At 37.8% G+C, this 23,228-nt stretch overlaps 1 protein-coding gene across 1 annotated transcript in view; it reads right to left on the minus strand.

The window, feature by feature from the left end:
* Positions 1–9,920: 9,920 nt before the first annotated feature.
* Positions 9,921–23,228, minus strand: part of TIPARP (TCDD inducible poly(ADP-ribose) polymerase) — a 31,195-nt gene continuing 17,887 nt past the window's right edge. Inside the window, exons 3-6 of the mRNA XM_025879945.2 lie at positions 20,027–20,195; positions 18,548–18,708; positions 12,649–12,927; positions 9,921–12,016 (exon numbers count right to left, since the gene is read on the minus strand). Of these exons, the coding sequence (XP_025735730.1) occupies positions 11,569–12,016; positions 12,649–12,927; positions 18,548–18,708; positions 20,027–20,195 (1,057 nt within the window). The 3' untranslated portion in view covers positions 9,921–11,568. The remainder of the gene's footprint in view (positions 12,017–12,648; positions 12,928–18,547; positions 18,709–20,026; positions 20,196–23,228) is intronic.

Below are 23,228 nucleotides of genomic sequence, written 5' to 3' on the forward strand. Positions count from 1 at the left end.
AACTAATTTGTTATAGGCTTTATTTTCTCAATTGTAAATTGAGAGAAGGCCCATCAGGCACTTAAACACAGAGCCTAACATACAGCAAATGTTTAATAATTATCAAGTGTTCAATAAACCTGAGTAAATACATACTGTAACCTAAATATCTCCAAGTTCTCCAGCCTTCTTTAATATCCAAAAAAATTACTCAGTTCCTCCCACCGCACTTATTTATGGGAAGGCCAGTATATGCCCCTGAATTTCTACAGAGGGGACTTACATTTTTTTGGTAGTGCCAACCAGTAGTGGTTGCCCAGTGTCTCTCTCCAGGCTCAGTTGTCTGTCACCTGGAGGCTTCTGTCCTATTTACATGACTCCAAGAGCAGCTTCTTCTGAGCATTCCTTAAGACTCAGGGCTGTTGGAAGACTTTACTCACGGCTCGGAGAGAACACAAGGTAAATATAGTTCAGAACAGGAAACAACTCCGAATGTAGGTGTCACACTACACCCTTCCTAAGTTCATGGACTTCTGCCCACTGCTGGGAATGTCCTACTGATTCTGTCCAGGCTAAGGCCTGGCCTACCTCTCTGTTGTTGGCCCTATTTTTTTCTTTTTGAGAACGTTCTGCCTTCTTAGCTCTTCCTTCAGGGTGTAGCCCCAGTTCCTCGGCTCTCTGTTAGGCCAAGGCCTTAAGCATGGCTGCACTCTGGGCATTAAAGTCCTCCAGGAGTACGGGTCACACTGATGAGTGGATGCTCCCTGGAGTTGTACAGTAAGGCAGCCCTGATGCTTTCCATCAGCAGTGGAGGTGGATAAAAAAAAAAACACTTCATTTTCAAAATCAAGAAGCCCATTGAAATAGAAAACCATTCACCACAGGTCTCTATCTTTTGCTAAACAATCAACAGAAGCTTGTGAGTTTGCTGCTTTTCTTTCCTAACTCCAAAGTTATCAGACTGAGTTCTGAGGCAGGGATCAAGGTCAAAATTTGTGTACTTCCCTCTAGGAGTTTTTACAGTGGAGTTAGGCAATAAAAATATATTACCCCTACTTTCTTTTTTAGCTCAGGTCCTAGAGTTCTTGATTTCTCTCCCTTTCCACCACCACCAGGACAAAGAGCAACAATACTATCATCACCACCACCACCATCATGACCTACATGAGCACCTTGACCATGAACATCACCTTCACCATTACTACCATAACCATCACCACATTCCTTCTGTATCACCACTGTGTCACCATTGCTACCATCACCAGCATCACAGTCACCAACAGCATGAAGGACTGCCATCATTATCCCAATGATCATGATCACCACCACTGTAGCCATCACTATTTCCTTATTGGCTTTCATGAGGCCCTATGGTAATTCTGTGAAAAGTTGCCACAGCTTTCTAGAGTTCCTTTTTTTGGAAAGCCTATAGTCATGTCTGCCAGCTATCTTTTACCACTTTTTTTTGCTGATCAAATATGCCCCCGTTTCTGGGAAGGAGAGAACAAAACTCACGTCCCAGTCCTGATTTCTTGCTTCCATACAGCCCAACTGCAGGCTCTGATGTTGGCCTCTTCAGACTTGGGGCTGATCCTGAGTCTTGTCACACATATGGTTGCAGTTGAGTAATATTGTTTCTATCCTTTCCATCCTGTTGTGTCCCTGTGTCTCCAGAAAAACTCCCTGCTATATTTCCTGGCCCTGGGGGTGAGGGGTGGGGTGGGGTTCCACGATCCTGACAACACTAATTTGAAAAAGAGGGATGGGAATTACAAATGACCCCCTTGCCTTTAGGGGCTTCTTTATGCCCTTGGTCATCCTATGACAGAAAACCCCGAAGTCAGAAAAGTTTTCCAACCACTTGGCATCCCAATAAGAGACTGACTATCTGCTACTCTTGGAGCCAGTTGGTCTCTTGTCTACTCTGCCCTCTGATGGGAGGTTTCTATTAAACCAGAACAGCAAGGAGAAGATTGCCTTTCAACTGGTGGGTGTATCAGTGCAATGGTGGAACCCTTTGCCTAATGGCCTCATGATCTACCACTGCCCTCAGAGAAAATAGAAGCATTGTAGCATGCCTTCACAAATAATATCAGTACAAAGGCATAGCCTTCCTAAAGGCTCTCAGTTTTCTTTTTGAGTTGAATATGGCCTCATATAGGACAGGGAGGGAAAGGAAATCAGATTTTAGAAAGTAATAATAGACTTTAGGAGCACAATTACAGTAGGGACTAGAAGCAAATATTTGATAGAGTACCTGGACATCCCAAGTAACAAATCAAATAAACTAACTTTGGTTCAATTATTTAGATGGAATGAAAATGGTATATAGCACAGGTGGCCGCAGGCTAGAAGTAAGGTTCTACTGGAACAACTATGTCATTCACTTACACAGAGTCTATGGCTGCTTTTGTGCTATAGGGGCAGAGTTGAGTAGCTATGAGATTTTGTATGACCCACCAAGTCTATAATACTTATTGTCAACCTCTTTATACAAAAAGTTCATCAACCCTTGCTTTAAGTAAAGAATAATTTTCTTTTCCAGGAGCTGGCAGGAAAGTGAGTTGAACTGGTCTTTCTTTGTGTCATAGAAGTAAAGCCTGATACCCCAGTTAGAGCATCAGAAGTAGGGAAGAGTGGAGGCAAGTTTCCTACATAGCCTGCTGGATCTGAGGGCATTTAGTTCTGATTAATAGACAAAGTAGCCTTCCAACCTTCAGTCTAGTTTACTGTATTAGAGATTGGAGACAAGACCCCAACTAATAATAGTTTATTGGCTTTGCTTCCTTTGGACAAATACCTCCTCAAAGATATTGTGAGAAGGTGAAGTGACTGATCCAAGGCAGAACCAGGCATGCCCAGAATTGGGTTTTCCTGGGTTTCTATCAGAATACTGCCTGGTAAGGCCTTAATTCCATCAGATGTTTGCCTGCATTAATGGAGAAAGTTAGTTGAGTGTGCTTGCTGGTAATGATTTAAATTTCTCCTCTCCGAGTAGGCTTATCTCAACATCCATCACAAGCTCAAGCCTGTAATATCCCAGCAAAACTGAAGGATGAGTCCTTTTCTGATGCTGCCCATTGCCAATCCCCCTTCCCCTCCCAAATTCTGAGTGAGAACCCGACTTTCATAGGAGTTCCATAAAGCTAGGGGTTTGGCTTTGATGCTAAGAGGTAAAGTGGACAGTTAATTTATTGTTTTCATTATATTCTGCTTACCTGTATTTTATCTTTGTAGTTTACACTTTTAAAATTTTTTACTAGGGTTGTAATGAACACTGGGTATTATATAAGACTCATGAATCACAGACTTGTACCCCTGAAACAAATAATACATTATATATTAATTAATTGAATTTAATTATAAATAAATAAATAAAATGTGGAGAATTAAGAAAATTAAGAGAGAGGGGCAGGTGCCTGACCGCGTCAGTAGAGCATACGACACTTGATCTCGTGTTGTGAGCTCAAGCCCCACATTGGAAGCAGAGTTTACTTTAAAAAAAAGAAGAAAGAAAATTAAGAGAGTAATGTGAGATAACCTTGGAAAAAAGACAGGCCACACATGAAAAAAGAAAAAAGAAAAAGAAGAAAAAAAAAGTAAAACATACATCAGATTTTGAAGACTAATTTAAAAAAAAGAATGTAAATTATCTCAATAATTTTTATATTTATTACATATGTCAAATAAAATATATATTAAAATAAAAAACATTTTTTACTAAGAACTAGGAGTTTATGAGTCTAAAACCAAAGAAAATGTATGCTTTAACTTTGTAGGGTTTATCCCTACTCCCAAATATAGATCTTCAATTTGGCCTCATTTGAGTCCTTAACGCAAGTAAAAAGAAGTCAGTATTATTATCGTGGTATGTACTCTACATGAATTCTCCTTTAATCCTTATACAGACCATGAGGTTATTTATTATAAGGAAATGGAATCTTAAGAGATGCTAACCTGCTCAAGTTACCCCACATGGAGATAATGATGCTAGGATTCCAACCTAAGTAACATAATGGTTTTTGTTCCTGCCCCCCATGCTGCGTAGGCCTTCTTGTCAGTCCATTAGGAAGACCAAAGTTTCACATTAAAAATAGCTCCATTTAGAATCTGGAAGTTTCAAAGACCAGACAGTAGTAAATCCAGCTTTATGTCAGTTTGTAAGCTTTCTGAAACAATGGTTTTCCTTCGATAACCACTTGGTCTTTAAGGAAATGGATACCTAGGGTCTTTGTGAAATAGATCGGAAAACTTCCTAAGGAGTGCCCTTTAATGCAATCCCTCAACTTAACCTTGAAAATCAGTATGTGTGACAGATAATTACTGTTTTTTCTCCCCAATAGCCACCTTTCTTCTTCCTAACAAAATCCCAGTCTTGTTCAGGTATGGGTGACAGCTTGCTTAATGGATCACTCACTTGCCCTACCGTGTGAACATTGATTAGTTCTAATCATTAATAGTGATTCTGTCTTTTTTGCTAGGGAATGGTTTAGGCATGGACACATGATAAAACCTGGGACAATAATACAAAAATGGCAGACCACTGGGGTGCTTTTGTAAGGTTTTTCCAACTTTTGAAATTAAAAAAAAAAAAGGCCCTAGATGAAGCTCATCCTTTCCTATTTTTGGATGTTGCAAATGAAATATAGTGTTTGAGGCTAGAGCAATAACAGTGAGGGGAGAACCAAGGGAATTACACAGAATCCTTGGAAATGTTGCACTTTTGAAATAATCAGTGTTGAAATAACCTGTTCTGGATTTGTTATGATAAAGAATTCATTATATTCATTATGATGTAAAACACCCTTATGCATTTTTACCAAAACAATCTGATTACCCTGACCCTTTCCACAAGACTCCTCAGAAGAAGGTACAACAGAGAAAAGAAAAGCAAAGCTAAGTGGATGTCCCTTTCTTCAAAGCAAAGCTCAATGCAGTCTTTTTGTAAGAAGTTCCTGAATACAAGAAAATAAGACACTTTGGAGTGGAGTTATTCTTAATAAGATTTGAGACTTCAATGAAATCTTTACAAAGACAAGGGTTTCTGATATTCCTTAGCAAAAAGAGGCTGAAAAAAACAAAACAAAACCCTGTACCTTGCTAAGGCAAAGGAAGCTACTCTAGATCATGGAGCACAGTGCCCTTTCAAGGAGGAATTCCCAGGGTTCTAGAAGCTAGTCAACAAATGTTTTCTAAATAGCTGTGTACTCTTTCCTATATAAGAACAAAAGATCACCCAAAGGGGGCTTGAGTCTGTAAAAAAACCCACTCTTAGACAATCTTGGTACTAAAACTTGCCATCCCTACCTCTTTTTCACCAATTCTCTAAAGCAGTTTGCTTTCTCCCCATCTTTCACAAGGACCGGGCTATCTGACTCACTACAGTGCTATTCAGTAAATACCCCTTAGAAGAAGCCTTAAATGAGGTTTGTCTTTAGCATGGGTATATACCACTCTCAGAAAGCCACTGGTGGTTTACTCTCTTGGAATTTCACACGAACTTTTAAAATTTCCAGCAAGCATGGGAATTTTTATTTGTGGTGCTCTTTTCAGTTGCTAATTTATATGAGGTTCTTGATAATTCTTTAATAGGATTTCTTTTTTTTTTTTTAAAGATTTTATTTATTTATTCATGAGAGACAGAGGGAGAGAGAGAGAGAAGCAGAGGGAGAAGCAGGCTCCCAAGGAGCAGGGAGCCCGATGCGGGGCTCGATCCCAGGACCCTGGGACCATGACCTGAGCCGAAGGCAGACGCTTAACCATCTGAGCCACCCAGGCGCCCTCTTTAATAGGATTTCTATTATATTTACTACTTGTAATACCTTCTTATTGCTATTACAAATTACCACAAACTTGGTGGCTTAAAATTTATTATCTTACAGTTCTGGGGACTAGAAGTCCTAAAATCAAGATGTCAGCAGAGCTGCAGTACTTCTGGAGGCTCCAGGGAAGACAGTTTCCTTACCTTTTCTGGCTTCTAGAGACGACCAGCATTTCTTGGCTTATGGCCTCATCCTCCATCTTCAAAGTGAGCAGCATAGCATCTTCCAATCTCTGATCTTCTGCTTCCCTCTTATAAGAACCCTTGTGATTATATTGGGCTCCCTACGATAATCTCCCCATCTTAAAACCCTTAATTGAATCACAACTGCAAAGGCTTTTCTGCTATATAATGTAACATATTCACAGGTTCCTAGGGGGCCATTATTTAGCCTACCATACTACTACCACTGGCTAAAATTTTATTGTATACCATGAGCTAGGCACTGGGCTAACTGCTTTACATTTTTTAATCTCAATTAGTCCACAAGCCACATACTAAGATTGTGTAACTTTCTCAGGCTTGTGACTAAACCATTTCTTTCTGATAAATGACAGTAACTCATCACAAAATTGAGTAACAGTGATTCAGAAAATCTGCATTCCCACTCCTATCTAGCACTGACTTGTATATGTCTACAAAGTTAACTATAAAAATAAGATTACGAACTTGTATTTTTAGAAAAAAAAATGTAAGTCACGTGCGTAGAAACTTGCATTTAGAAATAAGGTACATTGGGGCGCCTGGGTGGCTCAGCCAGTTAAGCGTCTGCCTTTGGTTAAGCATCTACCTTCAGCTCAGGTCATGATCCCATCCCAGGGTCCTGGGATCGAGCTCTGTGGCAGGCTCCCTGCTCAGTGGGGAGCCTGCCTCTCCCTCTCCCCCTGCCTGCTGCTCTCCCTGCTTGTGCTCGCTCTCTCAAATAAATAAAATCTTGAAAAGAAAGAAAGAAATAAGTTACATTTATGAATGGTTGGAACTAAAGCTGTAGTTACTGGGTTCATTTAGCTTAGATCCTTGAGACCAATGCTAATTAGATTTGTGGTTGCTACTCCTGAGTGGGACATTTCATTCCACTCAGCTTAGAAATTATGACTTAAATTCTTGACGAAGATATTATGAAATACAGACCTTTAAGTAGGGCCTTCATTAGAAAAGGGTGGGTTAATGCCCCAAATCCATCACTGCTGCTCAAAAACCGATTTATAAACTGATGAGCATTGAAGAGTCCTTTATTATCATGAGAAGCATCTGTTTAGTGTATGTTTGCCACTCACATATATTAGATGCAGTCTTTACTGTACTGTGAAATACTATGAAGGGCAGCTGATGCATCTAAACAGAAGGCCTGCCAAATGATAATTTGGCACCTAAAACTTGCCAGGTATTAGAAGGGTTAGAGGCTCTTGAACACTAGTTTGTGCCCCTTAGTGGTCTGATTCAAGGCTTTTTAAAGATTGGATACAATTAAGGAGATATATAGTTATAAAATTTGAATATAGAAATAGTTTAGCCCAGTGGCTTCTAGCCTGTTGGCTATAAACTCTAGCAGCATATGGGAGTTATTGTAAGTAGCCCATTAATCCATTTGAGCACCAAATGTTGTCTGTAGACTAAGTATATCCCACATATCAAACGCAGATATGGCTATGATAAGTAAAACAAATTTTCATTAAAAGACCACTGAATTCATAGAAGTTTTTGATCATTTTTCCTTTTATTAATCATGTGCTTAAGAGCAATTAAGTCCATGAAATTCTGAAATTCTTAGAGTGGTTGGACACTTCTGCTCTAGTTTGGAAAATTTAGCAAAGTGTCCATGGAACACTTCTAACACACAAACACTTCCATTCATGTAAGATTTAAGCTTCAAAAGAGCTCCATCTGACAGGCTCCCAGAAGATAGGCTCAGTGAATTAAAACAATAACATATCAAATAAGACCAACTAATAATGCTGATGAAACCTTTCAATAGCAAATTTTTCTATCACGATAGCTTACGAGAAAAGTTAGCAAAAGGTAAAAAGTACTGTTTCATTTCTTTAACTTGCCTTCAGTAAGAGTCCCTAAATATAGGTCAGGTTTTAAAACCCAACACTATCTTCTCTAAAGAAAATATATCTGGGGTACCTGGATGGCTCAGTCAGTTAAGCATCTGCCTTTGGCTTAGGTCATGATCCCGGGATCCTGGGATTGAGCCCCATGTGGAGCCCTACTTTGGGCTCCCTGCTCAGTGGGGAGTTTGCTTCTCCCTCTCCCTCTGCCCCTCTCCCTGTCCACTCTCCCTCTAACAAAATCTTTTTTTTTTTTTTAAAGCCAAATACATTTTCTTTTATTTTAGAATTATTTGAGAGAGAGCACAAGCTGGGACGGGAGTGAGGAGGGACAGAGGGAAAGGGAGAAGCAGACTCCCCCCTGAGCAGGGAGCCTGACGCAGGGCACAGTCCCAGGACCCCGGGATCACAACCTGAGCCAAAGGCAGACGCTTAACTGACTGAGCCACCCAGGGACCCCCGTATCTGGCTTTTAATTTGTAGATAAACACTACCAGTTTGTACAGGACTTTACAAAACATTTTTGCATTATAGGATCTCAAAGTTGGATCATTCTTATTTGTAGTCTCTCAACAAAAACAAAAACAAAAAAGCCAAAACAAAACTCCACAAAACAAAAAAAAAACTTCTATTTTCAAATAGGAGAAAACTAACCATATGAAAGGTTAAGTGATTTTTCCAAAATTATAGTATAATGGAAGAGCTTACGTTATTTAAACACACACACACACACACACACACACACACACACACACACACACACAAATAGCAACAACATAAGCAATATGGATTAGATTTTAGAAGTGTTATACAGAATTTTCTGAATACATTTTGATTATTTGATCCCAAGTAAGGAAAACTAGGAACATTTTGTGGTCGTATTACCATCCTTAAATGAAGAAAAACCCCTCTGATTTAAACTGACTGTATAGCACTGTTTGGGTGTTGAATACATTCTTTTTCAGTCATTTTCAGACCTAGTATAATAAAAATTCCTCTTTAATGATCAGTATTTCAGGCCCTCATGATTCTCTTTAATATCTAAATAATCATTTACAAAAATAAACAGGTTTGTTGCAAAAAGCACAGAGTTGGGTTTTAGAATTTATAATTACAAAGGATCCAATATTTATAAACTTTGCACATATTAAAAAAGCCTTCCTAGGGCACCTGGGTGGCTCAGTCAGTTAAGCATCTGCCTTCGGCTCAGGTCATGATCCCGGGGTCCTGGGATCGAGTCCCACATCGGGCTCCCTGCTCAGCAGGAGGCCTGCTTCTCCCTCTCCCTCTGCCTGCCTCTCTGCCTACTTGTGCTCTGTCAAATAAATAAATAAAATCTTTAAAAAAAATAAAAAATAAAAAAGTCTTCCTGTCTATAGGACTGTATGACACTGTAATATCTTGAGTTTGCAGCCTCTCCCTGGAAATCTTAACCATAGTTTAAATTAAGAGTAAGTTCCAGCTTTCTGAAATGGTGTAAATTATAGTTGTGTCAGTAGGGAGAAAGATTTACTGAATGCTTTTCAGTATGTTTTAAAGCCATGGAACCATTACAAAATTTAGACTGACTCCACAGCTCTTGCTTAGTTAAAACAACATACAATACTACACAGGAATTTAAAAATTATTGCACTGGGGGGAAAGTACTGTCAGAGATGCTCACATTTACCAATCAATCACTTTAAGTTGGCTGAAAGCTAAGGTGCTTGACAGCTGACAAGATTTCTACAATTCCTTTTCATATTTCCTTCAGTACCTGTTGATGGGGACAACCTGCTCATATTTTTCACTATAGCTATTTGCTGATATACAATTTGTCCCTTTTCCTCAAATATTTACCTGCAAAATAAAATATTCAGTCTTCTTTTGTCACTTACAGTTGACTGATACCTAATATAGTTTCTGCTGATTCCTGGAGCACAGAAGTTTAAGCAGCAGGCTCTGACTGGGTCTGTTCATTGTCACTCAATCACACATTCATTCAACCAATCAACGAGCATTTACAGATAGATCATCCACTATGTGCTGAACTCAGTTATCTTAAATGGAACTAAAACAACAAAAGCTTTAAAGAATTACCGGAACTTTTATTTTTGCTTAGTTTTATTAAAAAAATAAATATGTCATAAAGCTTTATTTTCCTTTAAGGAGAAAAAAAGGAACAAGTTTCATAAAATCAAATAAGCAATGGTAGGGTGTCTTAACTTGAAAAAGATTGGGAATCACTGGTTTACAAGTTATAATTGAATGAAAGAACAACTGTAACAGCCACAGTTGGCTGTTTCATGCCAATGGCAGCAAACAACAAGATCAACTAGGGCAAAATAAATAATTGTGTGGAAGCCCTGATAAGTGCTTAAACAGACTGATTCACTGAGACATCAGGATAGATATATCTTGCTTTAAACAACACAGGAGTTCCTGAAAAGTTCTGTGTAAATGAAATAGCCACAAACATACTAGGAGAGTTCGGTATCTGAAAGAATTCCACAGTGAAAATTCTTTTGTGAACAACCACTTCCACTTTTGTAAATCCAGGTATTCACTTTGCTTAAGGCAAAGTATACCGAGCTGCTACCTGTCTGAACTGAGGCATTAGCATATACACCGAACATTGCTCCAGCTGGGCCAGTGGCACAATTTCCAAGTTTGTGTTTCTATTAAGTAGTGTAAAATAGAGAGTCAGCCAGGGAACCCAGCTGCATCTGGCAAAGCAGGCATGGGGTGGGATAACCACCTTTAACAATACTTCCACCAATCAACAAATACTTTTGAGAGTCTACTTTGTGCAAAGCACGGTAATAAACCTTATCAATTCAGTTATAGATGTACTTCCTTTCTCTAAAACCTTCAGTCAGGGCCTAGGTCTGGAACTCTAAAATAAAGTAATACTACTAATCCTCAAGACTGGCTTTAACCAAATTAGCTGCCCAACTCCTTCAGATTGGGGTAGACGATAATGGAAGAGACTGAGTTTTCTAAGGCTGAAGTTTAACAACACAAGAATCATGTTTCATATAACCAGTTAGTGAAAAATTTTGCTGGTGACAAAAATTTTTCAAATGGTTCTTTCTTTTTTTCTTTTCTTTCTTTTTTACTTCCTCTGAATCCTCAGGCAAATTCTGCAGAACACTTAAAGTTATTGATACTCTCTGATTGGGTGATACATTTCAGTTCGGGTGATACATTTCAGTTCTGCCAATAGAAATAAAAATTTCTTTCCACCCACCAGAATTTCATGAACTTATCCTACACCATAAGTGATGCTTTGGACAGGGAATAAGTATGGTAGTACTAGCTCCAGTCAGTTTTATCATTATAAATAAATAGAACCCTCACTTTGCTCACAGCCTCCATTTCATTTGGCCAAACTTCTACCAGGCTTAAGTCACATTTAATTAGTTAGGCTGTTCAGTTTCTTTTTAAAAATGCTTCCAATACCATTGCTGCCTATATGTACAAGTGTGAATAAAGAGTATGCAATCTGTAGTCTTTTCCACACTGACAACAGTTAGTAAATAATTAAAGAATAAGTGGTCATTTTAAAACTTGTATTTTTCTTTCAAAAAATTTCACTTTCTAGCACTTAAAATATGGGTCTTAAAAGTGCCCTATTAATGTCCAATGCTGTTCCTACTCTGTCCCACCCATCCAAAACCTGCTACAAATGCTGGATTGAGTTCATATCAAATAATTCAGCAGTACCAAGATTTTTCAAATGGAAACAGTGTTACTGACTTCTTCATATTGGATAACAAAATAAGGATAACTCTGATCATCATTAAAAATGACAAAAATCTGAGGCTCAAAGAAATTATCCACACAAGAGTCATACAGGTCGCTGGTGACACTGCCCGGATTGACAGGAGGGGGCCTTCTCATGCCATGACTGCCCATCGTGTATCTGCCAGTTAGCACTTTGGCCAGAAACATGAAATGGACTCCTTTGGAGGACTTCTTAGAAAAGTTATGAGAGTAGCTTGCCTTCTTTGCAAAATAACTGCCTTGTCCAAACATTGTAGCATGCTTTCCACAGACTCGAGGGTCAAAGTTGTGCTTGCAGATTCCATCTACCACATCCTGGGATGTTCCATGAAATAAATGTCTCTCATTGATTATCCTGTCACGGCCAAACATTTTCCTGTTCATATATTCCTTTTTCCTAATGCAAAGAGTGGACAGGAAATTCAGAAGAAGGAAGGTATAGATCAATTTAATAGGCAAGATGTGGTCACAATCTTCTCTTTACAGTTTCAATGAAGAGGAAATGTTAAAGTAGCTTTCAAGGGCAAAATGCCATCAAAGATCATATTAAAGTTTAAACTTATCTTTTCCACTGCAGACAAGAAAACCCCCTTTTTTTTTCCACCAACACCTGTTCACTTGCTCCCTCTTCCATTTCAAATCTAGTTCACAAACTTACTTTCTCAGGATAACTTCTTTGTCTAATTCCACCTACCTGAGAGTGTCTCTTCTGAGATTACTCAAACCTGCATGTATTCTTTTTGTACTGCATTTGTTTTTCTGCTGACTTGAGAGGCAGCATAGGAAAGTGATTAAGAGCAAAGCCTCTGGTGCTAGACGGCCAGGGTTCAAACTCCAGCATGTATCTTAGCTGTATGACTGGTGGCAAGTTACTGAACTTACATGGTATGTTTAATAAGAGTATATGGGAGTTAACATATGAAAAAATACAAACATACTAGGTTTTGTCAAAGTCTTTACTATTATGTTCTGCATTTGTCATTAGCTATATTAAGAAAAACTCTTAAACTTTACATACTGCTGACTTACCTTTTATATTTCTCCCAAAGAAACTGGTTTTGGACTCTCAGTATTTGCAAAATTCTATATTTAAACTCAGGCACAGTCTTATGAAAAAGATTATAAATGATTCGATAACTTTTGTCCTCTACAGAAACAGGCACTTGGATGAAGTCCTGAGATGGATGCATATAAACCCAAGTTTCAGGGTAAAAGTTTGCTGAGGTGACCCCATCAGGGCAGATGATTTGTGATGATGAGGTTGCTTCAAGAGGTGGAGGAGCCTGTGTGGGAACACCACCAAGTGTCCTAGAAGGGAGAGGAAGGAATGTCAATGTAAAACATTTAAGTACATCTCACATTATAGTGCTCTATAGCAGTATCTAAAACTATAATTTGTATAGCTTAAGTGCTTGTTTAAAAAACTATATAGAAAATGCTATATATTAAAAAAAAAATCTTAGGGGGGGCCTGGGTGGCTCAGTTGTTAAGCCTCTGCCTTCGGCTTGGGTCATGATCCCGGGGTCCTGGGATTGAGTCCCACATCGGGCTCCCTGCTCAGTGGGAAGCCTGCTTCTCCCTCTCCCACTCCCCTTGCTTGTGTTCCCTCTCTCGCTGTGTCTCTCTGTCAAATAAATAAAATCTTTAAAAAATAAATAAATAAAAATAAATTTTAAAAAATCTTAAAGTAACACTGCCTGTACATAGATAACCTATTATTAGCTTCTTCCTAGCCTCCTCCTTGTGGAGAAAACTCTGGAATGTACAAGGCAAGCACGCAAGCCAAGAGCCAATTTATAAATATCTTTACTTTGAACCCTAGACTCCTCTTTTGCCTATATAGTTAAGGAAACTCTGTTTCTAGAGAGCAATGATAATTTATATGTATTCTTCAAACTTTGCTGTACTAAGCAGAAAATTTACCATTACTAAACACTATGTAGGTGGGGGGAACAGATTGATGGGGAGACAAAGTAAGGTAGGCAGGAAAGAGGGAGCTTACAGAAAGATGACACAAAATATTAAAAATAAGCTTAGGGACGCCTGGGTGGCTCAGGCAGTTAAGTGTCCACCTCTTGGTTTAGGCTCAGATCGTGATCTCATGGGTTGTGGAATCAAGCCCTACATCAGGCTCCATGCTCAGGGGGCGTCTGAATCTGCTTGAAGATTCTCTCCCTCTGCCCTCTGCCCCCTACCCCTGCACATACACATGTGACTCTCTTTCTCTTTAAAATAAATTTTTCAAAAAATTAAAAAGCTTATACTTTTTGTATAAACACAAACAAAAATCACGGGAGTAGGCACTGAAAGCTGACACTTGGTATTTGCTTCATTTTTCAGTATCACAGGTAACAACAAAGTCATCAACTATATTCAAATTTTATAGCTTTAGGTGTGCTTAAGATGGAGCTAATACTTTAAGCTTTAGACACCAGAATGTATATCCTTGAGCCTTTAAATTCAGGTCTGTTACACTTTGACAGGTGAGTTTCTATTAAGTAGTAGCTGAATAGTTATTCCTGCCCAATTAAATGCTTAAATTTAAATTATATTTCTTGGCCATTTTCAAAACAGAACAAAAAGGAAGAATCAGAGAGAGAGGAAATCCTGGCCCTGTGACCCAGACTCAGGGCCAGGGTACTAGAACACTCTTCAGCATACAGCGGTCACAAGGAAGCATTAAGTCTGCCAAATGGATTAGGAAACTAAAATTTTCAAAAGAGCTTTGTGACACAGAGGTTACAACCATGAGTGAACGTGCATCTAATCTCCAAGAGCATATCTTATCATCACCCTCTTCATAATCATAGCCACCTTATAGTAAGCACATACTATGGACAAGCATTTTACATTTATCACTAATTGTCATAACAACCCTGCAAGATGGCTTGGTTATCTGTACTTTTCAAATAAAGAAACTGCTAGCATAGTAGCAAAGAACAGAGACAGGATTTGAACCCAAGCCTATCTACATAGTTTCTAGATGCATATTCTTTCCACTGCTACACACTTCACAATTCATATATATATATATATTTATATATAAATATAGGAGAAATAAATAAATATATATATATATATTCTTTTTTTTCTCAAGGCTTAAAAGTGATGGATGTATATCAGGGTTGCAATGCAGGTTTGCCTGACTCCCACTACCACCACCGCCATGTCACACAGTCTTTTGACTTTTAAGAGATGACTTGATAAGAAGCTAAAAAGCTATAGAAGCACAACTGCCTTCTCTAACACCTGCCCCCTTCAAGTGGTTGTGCCTATGATTTAGCATGCCTCAAGGTCCCTTGGGAGACACAGATAGAGTTCTGGGAGGAGCCAAGGCTTACAGAATCCCCCATGTACTTTTAAGTTCAGGGGTCAATTTAAAGGGGCACTGGCTTCTCTAACCTTCCTGACAGAGGCATAAAAGTTCTTGTCCTCTGGGGCGTTTTCATAAAGCCCTGACAGATTCCTCCAGAGCCTTCATTCACTGGCACATTTTTCTGAAGAGAGGCCCCACTGCTTTAGTAAGATTCTGAAAGGTAACTCCTTCAAAAGCCATCACTATTCTGGAGAAGTGGCAGGAAACACAGAATATAAGCTATTTTTAGCTGTTCCCTCTATTCCTGCTCTGCAAAAAGAGTAAGTTCCAGCCTACCAGATTTTCCAGTATTATTAGGGATTGAAGTACCAAAAGAGGTCTCTCTCTCTTTTTTTTTAAGATTTTATTTATTTATTTGTCAGCGAGAGCAAGAGAGAGAGAGAACACGAGCAGGGAGAGCAGCAGGCAGAGGGAGAAGCAGGCTCCCTGCTGAGCAGGGAGCCCGATATGGGGCTCAATTCCAGGACCCTGGGATCATGACCTGAACCCAAGGCAGACACTTAACCAAGTGAGCTACCCAGGCATTCCCCAAAAGAGGTTTCTGAATTGAGGGAGGAAGGTAAGATTCTCCCAACCACTCTGCCCAAAATAGGTTTTAGGTTGCTGTCACAGCCGTACTGAAATCCTGGCACTGACCAAAGAAGACTCACACATACTTGAAGATGAGCCTGTGTAAGTAAATCCTATCCATCCTAAAACATTAAATTAGATTTTATATTCATAATTATCATCCATTCCTATCTACAGACGCTTACTTTTAGTAAGCCAACATCCTAATTGGGCTAAAACATAAAAATGCACATAGACAGCTGTCTGATGGACTTCTACACTCCAGTTGCCATGAGTTAGAAATAGATATTCCAAGCACAGTTACAAATGTGGCTTTATTTTCTGAGGATGTTGAGTTTGTATTCAGCTCATGGGTATTCCAATGACATACCATGTGCTTCACAGCGCTGTACCAGCCTTCTTCAAAGAGGCAAAGTTGAAGGGTATGGAACTTCTAGTCAAGGACCTCTGAAGAATGGATTTTCAAAATTCAAGGTCATCTTTTACAGTCTCCTTCCCTCCCCTTGCAATTTCAAAAGATGTTTCCTGACTCACTTTCAGTGATGAAGTAAAAACTAATTCATTTTATCCTTTGGGGGAGGAGTCAAACTCTATCAGGCTTTCCCATGACCATAGGGTGACTGTACAGGACAGATGTCCTTTCAGCTAAAATGAACTCCTAAACCTCTAAATCTGAGATTTGTTTGCTTATGCAGCCTCAGCTCAAGTATTCCAAGATTATTAAAGAATAAGCTCCTTTTTATCAGCCTCATTAAAAAGCAGCAAACACAAGGAAAAACTATTTTCTTTGTAACTATGAGTGATGGATGTTAACTAAATTCTACTGTGGTAATCATTTTGCAATATATACGTATGTCAAATCATTATGCTGTATACCTTAAACTTAAACTGACAGAGTTGTATGTGAGTTATAGCTCAATGAAACTGGAAGGAATTAAAAGCACCAGGGAAACTCTCATTTATGAGGAGTCAAATTTGCAGGAAATTCATAGATTAAGTCAGCCAGGCCCTTCTCCTCACCTCCCCTGTTCTGGCATTCCCAATTCCTAGGCATCTCTGATTTCCTGACAACTGTGGCCTTTTTGACACTTATGTTTTAATCTGACCCTATGCATTTACTAACACTTAAAAACAAAACTTTCTTCCTGGCTAAGATTAAAATCATGGTCTTTCTGGAATCAGTTTTTGCTGTCTGCTTTTTGAAACTAATCCCTCTCAACTTTCTTCCAACTAGGCCAGTCTGAGTGCCTCATAGCCCCAGACTCTAGGGCACATAGGAACTGAAGGGCTGCGTTTACCCATTCCACCCTGGTGAACTTGCTGTTTGCTTCTTTGCTCTTTTCTCACTGAAATGTCTGCATGATCTCTTTGATTTGCTAAGCTCTTACTTTATACCTGATTATCACTGTTCCAGACAAGAAAACTAAAATAGGAGATTTAAGAAAGAAAAAGGAAGAGATAATAGAGTGACTTTCTTTGTTCTCTTGTTAAGACTATGTTACAAATGGTAAGGTGCCAAATTTGTGGCATTAATTCTACTACTGCTTATATTATTTTCAGAGTTCATACTTTTACAAAATAAGCCTAAATTTAAAAAGAGGGGGAGGGGTTATTCCATAATTATTTGTCTTAGGATTGAAACAATCAATGTTCACCATTCTGTAAAACTCCCCCAACAATGCAGCACTCGAATGAGCATTCTTACTCTCACTCAGAAGCTACATCTTGCTTGATTGGCTCAGCATGCCAAGCTGCTGGTCTCACTAATGAGTTCTACCATCTCACTAGGAGGACAATATGTTCCTAACTACTGGACGCTGACACTATCTCCAGCTGTGCTAGTGAAATCACAGAAATGGCATTTTTATTAGCTTCTAATAAAAAAAAACCTACAAGGTAAGATTTTTCACACTTGGACTAGGAAGAAAGCACACATTTACCCAAAGCCAACATATATTTCTAAAATCAGCCTTACTAAAAATTGCTTTTGGATACTGAGCATTTCAGGGATTTTTATTCATTTATATTTTGTTTTTAATGTTCCCTTTGCAATCTCATAATTAGAATCATTAAAATTCTGTCATTATGATCTGGGAAAAACACAGTTTGAGACTGAAATTAAAAAAAAAAAAAACTAGTACGAATATAAAAACAGCATCTCTAAGAGAAAAACCAGTATTACTCTAGACCTCCCCAGTCCATAAACCCAAGTAAACCTAGCATTATTTTAAAAATCAGGCTCTAAATATGGTATATCTGATGAAGAGTATATAACAATTTCCCTAGAGTTACTAACTTTCAAAGATGGCCATGCTATTGTTAACATGCTCTACCTTTTTGGCATCTATGGCTATCTGGGGGTGAGGAAGAAGAAATGGCACTTGGGAAAATGGAAGAAGAGCTCACCTACAATTCAGAAGGTTGAATTCAGTCTCAACCTAGAAGTATGACAGGTAATTTTAATGAGTATTACAGGAAGGTGGGCCTTACTTAGGAAATGAGAATGCAAATTCTTTGAAAAGAATCTTTCCCATGAAAATTTACTCAAGGAAGTAGAATTGGAGAATGCCACCTTGAAGGACGCTCTCTACTTGCCCTGGAAGTTTACCTGTACTGGGAAGCAGTCCCATTACATGGACAGTTATCATCAGGAAACTCAATCTTCCACATAGGAAGCAAATGCAAACTGCCTCATTCCAGATATAATTACTTTTTGTTGTACAAAAATGTTACTTCTTGCTTTCCATTCAAAAAAATCAGTTGGATAATCACTCTTTTAGTTAGGTTAATTGTAGCTTATCTGAACTCCACTCTTTGAAGAATTAAACCCATAGAATAACTCAAAATTTCACATTCTAGAAGTAATAACTAAGTTAGTCTCTTAATTTAAAATCTTTTACTCTTTGGTATTCAGTTGTACATTTACATAAAATGTACTCTCATTTTATGAGAGTAAAGATAAGGCTTTCCACTGACACTTACTGTAAATATGGAAGCAGTGTAAAACAGGAGCGGAAGAGGGGTCTCCTTTTTATTTCTCTCCTGAAGAATGAGTTGTGGAGGATGTAGTGGTTGTTCCACATCATAAATCGGACCTCTTTCAGACCTCGAGAGTTGGCTTCTTCAATCAATCGAATAACAGACTGGAGTAGAAAATAGAAGGTAAAGTACAAGAAGTTAGAAAAAAGCAATCACTATGAAATATGAAAAAATGTTACTATAACTAAAGACAAAAATAGTTAACCTTGCTGTTAACATCAGAAAAGTTTCAATAAAGTACACAGAGTCAAATTAATTCCCTTTACACAGGATTTTTGGGGAGGGAGGTATGGGGGCAAAGAAACAGAATAGAAAGATGTTCCTTCTTCAGAAGAGCATGGATTTTTGCCTTATGAAACATGTGAGGCCCCAGGAACTACTCTGTTCTATTTTGAGGCCTTAACAATGTCCTGGAGATTTTTTTGTTTATATTTCTTAAGGAAATTTTCAGAAGAGGATTAAAGATGGTACTATATACAGTTCAAATTAACTAGTTAAGTTCCAAATCCAAGAAGTCTTTCAGAGGAAAAACACAGGGACGTGTATTCTGAGAATACATTTTAAACAGCCTCTTATTCTCCTTGGAAGGTATTAGATACTAGTGATTACTTAAAAGAGTCTCAGAAATCTTAATTTCCTTGTGTATTATTAAGCAATTAACATACTAGGTAGTTTTCTTTTGCTATTGCCTTAAAAGAAAACCTAAGGGTAAATAAGTCAGTTCTCCCTTTTTGTAATGCTAGAAATGAATTTAATCAAATCAAAGAAGTCAAATCTTTGGGAATGTGAAATTAATCTCTAAAGTCCATTTCACTGTTTTTAAACTTGACTCAGAATTCTCATTCAGAGGCAAAGTAAACCCATCATCATTTTAAAATCTTACTTTGTGATTTATGAGCTATTCTTACCATCTCAGACTAAGGATACATGTACACATATGACAGAATTTTAAATGACTGCTTTGCCTGACCACAGCTCAATAAACATCTTCAAGTATTTCTTCCAGGGGCTTAAGAGTACTTGTTTCCCATTAGACTTCGGAAATGCTAAGTGTAACACATGATCCAATGAACATGAGCCCGGGAGCCAGAAATAGCCAGAATTACACCAGTGCTCATCTCATTAAAATTATTCCAAAGGGCCACTGGGTCTGAATACTTGGTTTCTACAGTATAAGATACTGGGGAAAGCATTTTACCTCTCTGATAACAATGGTCTTTATGGATTCCAGATTAATGGAAAGAAATACATCCTCAGAAAAATTGAGAATAATGTTAATTATATCGACACGACTCAATTTTACATTAGTAAGCTCTTTGATTTGTTGTTCTGTCTAGTTACTGTTGTAAAGGATTAGAAGGAAAGGACAGTGAAAGACAAGAAAATTTTAAATGCACTTTTTGGAAAAGAATCTGTAAATACCTCAGGATACTCTCTCCATCCAAAGTGGTCCCTACAGAAGAACTTCCAGATTGTGTGATAAATAGAGTTTACATTGCTAGAGGGTGGTGTGGACAGCCTTCGTAGTTGGTCAAATTCAGTTGTTTCATATACATTCATGGCATTCAAATCTGCCCAAAATTCTTGTCCTCTAAAAAGAACCCCCCAAAAGAACTGTTAATACATTTGCAAAATAGAAATATCTAAATATCTATCAGACATTAAAAATACGTAGTATAGCATGCTATAGAATTTTCAAAACTTATTTGGAATAAAAGGACATTACAGGTTGTTTCCTCATTTCCTACATGCCTTTTCTTAACAAGACCAAAGGTTCCAGGCCACGGAGTCATGATAGGACTGACTGATGCTTTCCCACCGTATCACAGACTTAAACCAATCAACATAATCCAACCCGCCCCCAAACCCTGGTGTTTCAGTCAATCAGGGAGTCAGTTTTAAGATGAAGCTGACATAGCAAGCAGATAGAGAAACAAAAGGAACTTCTCCTGAAGCTTGCCCCTTTTTTCAGAGGTATCAGTTTAACTAAGTCAATAGAGAATACACAGTATTGCCTGATGAAAGGGGGAAAAAAAGAAAAAACAAAAACAAAACACCCAGATGAGACCAGTATTGCTATTTTACCCAATATCAATACTATCTTTTATCCGGGGGGCTGGAGGGGGAGAAGTTGGTAAAACATGAAGAGAAAAATAGTTTGGATTACTATGAAGTTTAGCTATGAGAATATTTTAGTCATTTTGTTATCTGGTCTGCTGCTGCTGAATCAGCACTTCATAAATATCTCCATACTATTGGGGGTAAAATCCCACTATATGAATCAGTATCTTTTAAGATACTGAGGTGGTCCAATTAAAACCTTTGTCTTTCTTTTTTAATGGATCTTCATCTAGTGTTTGAAACATCTGAACCGTTATTTTAAATAACTGGAAAAATGTTCATTGTACTGTTCTTTTTGTGTATGTTTCAAAATGTCCTTAAGAACATATGAAAAATAAAATACATCATGAAGTAACATCATAGGTATCAGCAGAGTGACTAAGTTTCCAAACACATTCCTTCATCTTTCCACCCTTTCCACAATGAATTTCTAAATGGATGTCTATAATACACAGGATACTCCAGATCTAGTGGCACTCACAATGACTGGTTCATGTGAAATCCAGGTGTCTGAACACATTTTCCCAATAATTAACTTATTTCCTTGCTGTAAATTAGGATTTTGAAAAGGGTATTAATTTTGACCTATGGGTTTTGTTGGTTAGTACAACACTTTCCAAATTCTTCTCTTGGAACACTTGTTTCAAGGACTGTTAATAGGTATTCTGTGTAAAAAGCATTCTGTGGTCAAATGTTTGAAAAAAACTTGGTTACACAAAGTTAAACAATTTACTTACTGCAGCCACTCCTCAGTCCCTTTAATATGCTAAGGTAAATACTGAAGTACCATGATGAGGGCTATAAAGTATCCTTCCAAAATTGTGACAATGCTCTCTTCCTTTTTTTCCACGAATACCTATTAACATCTCTCAATAAACACCCTTGGCAAATGTCAGGGAAAGAAAATCTATTTCCCACCCTCTATCCTAATGTTCATAATTTCTGAAACAGATTCTCTTTGGGGAAAAAAAAACAAAAAAACAAACTCAAGTCATATATCCAAATAATGGTGCCATGAAGCACGTAACTTATAAAAAGCAGGATGTTCCTTTAAAAATTCCTAAGGAGCTCCCCCAAACCCTAATTTCCGGCTCAGAAAGAGACTGACAAAGAAAAAGAAAAAAGAAAGAAAGAGTACTGACTAGCAGGACATGATCTTTAAAGGAACATATACTTTAAGTGTGAAATGGAAATAAGACAAAAAATGTAGTTCCAAGTCACATTTGGACACTTGTTTAAAATTTTTATGTTAAATAAGGATATTTAATTCAAAAGGAAAAAAGTGTTTCTGGAAAATTCTTTAAAAAAAGAAGAAAAAAACGCTGAAAACTAGAACTCCTATACCTAAACTAAACTTCACATTAAGTTGCTTAAACAATTTTCACTTAATTTTAGGAGAATCTGATACTGAGCCGAGAGATATTAACCTGTTTCTCCTTCTTAACATAATTTCCAGTTCTAAATAGATTTTCTTGCTTTAAGTTCATTTTCTAGTAACTGTTCCCAACTATGAGTTAAATCCTCAGTATTTTCTTTAAGGAATTCTTAGAACAGCAGTTATTATGTTAATGTGCATTATAAACAACCAATGCTTTTTGCTGTTAAAGTACCAGATTTTATTCTGGACATCACTCTAGCAATTTCTGTTTAAGCCTGTATTATTAAGACTTCATAGATAATGATTTGCATGAGAAAGACATCTAAAACTGCAGCTTTTGCCACATCCTCTGTGCATTTCAGTCCATTGGGCATTATGAAATTTCTATGACAAATCCTAATTTACTACAATCAACTGTTCTTTGGATTGATGTATCAAAGTACTGTTTTAGCTCTATTTGATTTTCAATATGCTTTTCTAGACTTTGCAGAGACAAAACAACAAATTTGAAAAACATTAAATTATCTTTTTATAAGATTAATTTTACCACCTGCTCTCCCTTAAACAGGGAATGCTTAAAAAATCCAAAGCCAAGAGTTTCTTTTCTCCTCCATCTGCATCAGTAAAAAATGCATGCGATACCGATGCCAAATGTTCAACATACACCACTCTTCTTTATCAAACCATTGTTTCCTATTATGAGAAGGCAGTTATAAGTCATGTATGTGTGGTAATGGTGATGGTGGGCTGTATTAGGCAATACACAAAGAATTAAACAGATGTAGTTCCTGGCTTCCAGGGGCTTCAAGAGAGAAATAACTAACAAAACATAAAACCAGAGTCCACACATCTGCCTATCTAAACTCATCAGTGGCAAGTACATCCTGGGAATGAGAGGATAAAGAGTAGGCAAGCAGCATTATGGGACAGGAGGTGGTTAGAGGTGTCCAGGAATGCATAAAGATCAGGAAAAGTTAAGAGGCTTTATTTTATCAATCCAAGAGAGCTTTCTCTAAGAGAAAGAATTTTATGAACCGTTTAAATAATAGGAAATAATGCCAGTAAAGAAAGAAAGTAAAAATAGTACCAGGGTCGTATAGAAGAACAAGAAAAAAATAATTCTTC

This window comes from Callorhinus ursinus, unplaced genomic scaffold (assembly GCF_003265705.2).
Source record: "Callorhinus ursinus isolate GAN/ISIS: 27379988/994484 unplaced genomic scaffold, GSC_fseal_2.0 scaffold1, whole genome shotgun sequence".
Classification (NCBI taxonomy): domain Eukaryota; kingdom Metazoa; phylum Chordata; class Mammalia; order Carnivora; family Otariidae; genus Callorhinus; species Callorhinus ursinus.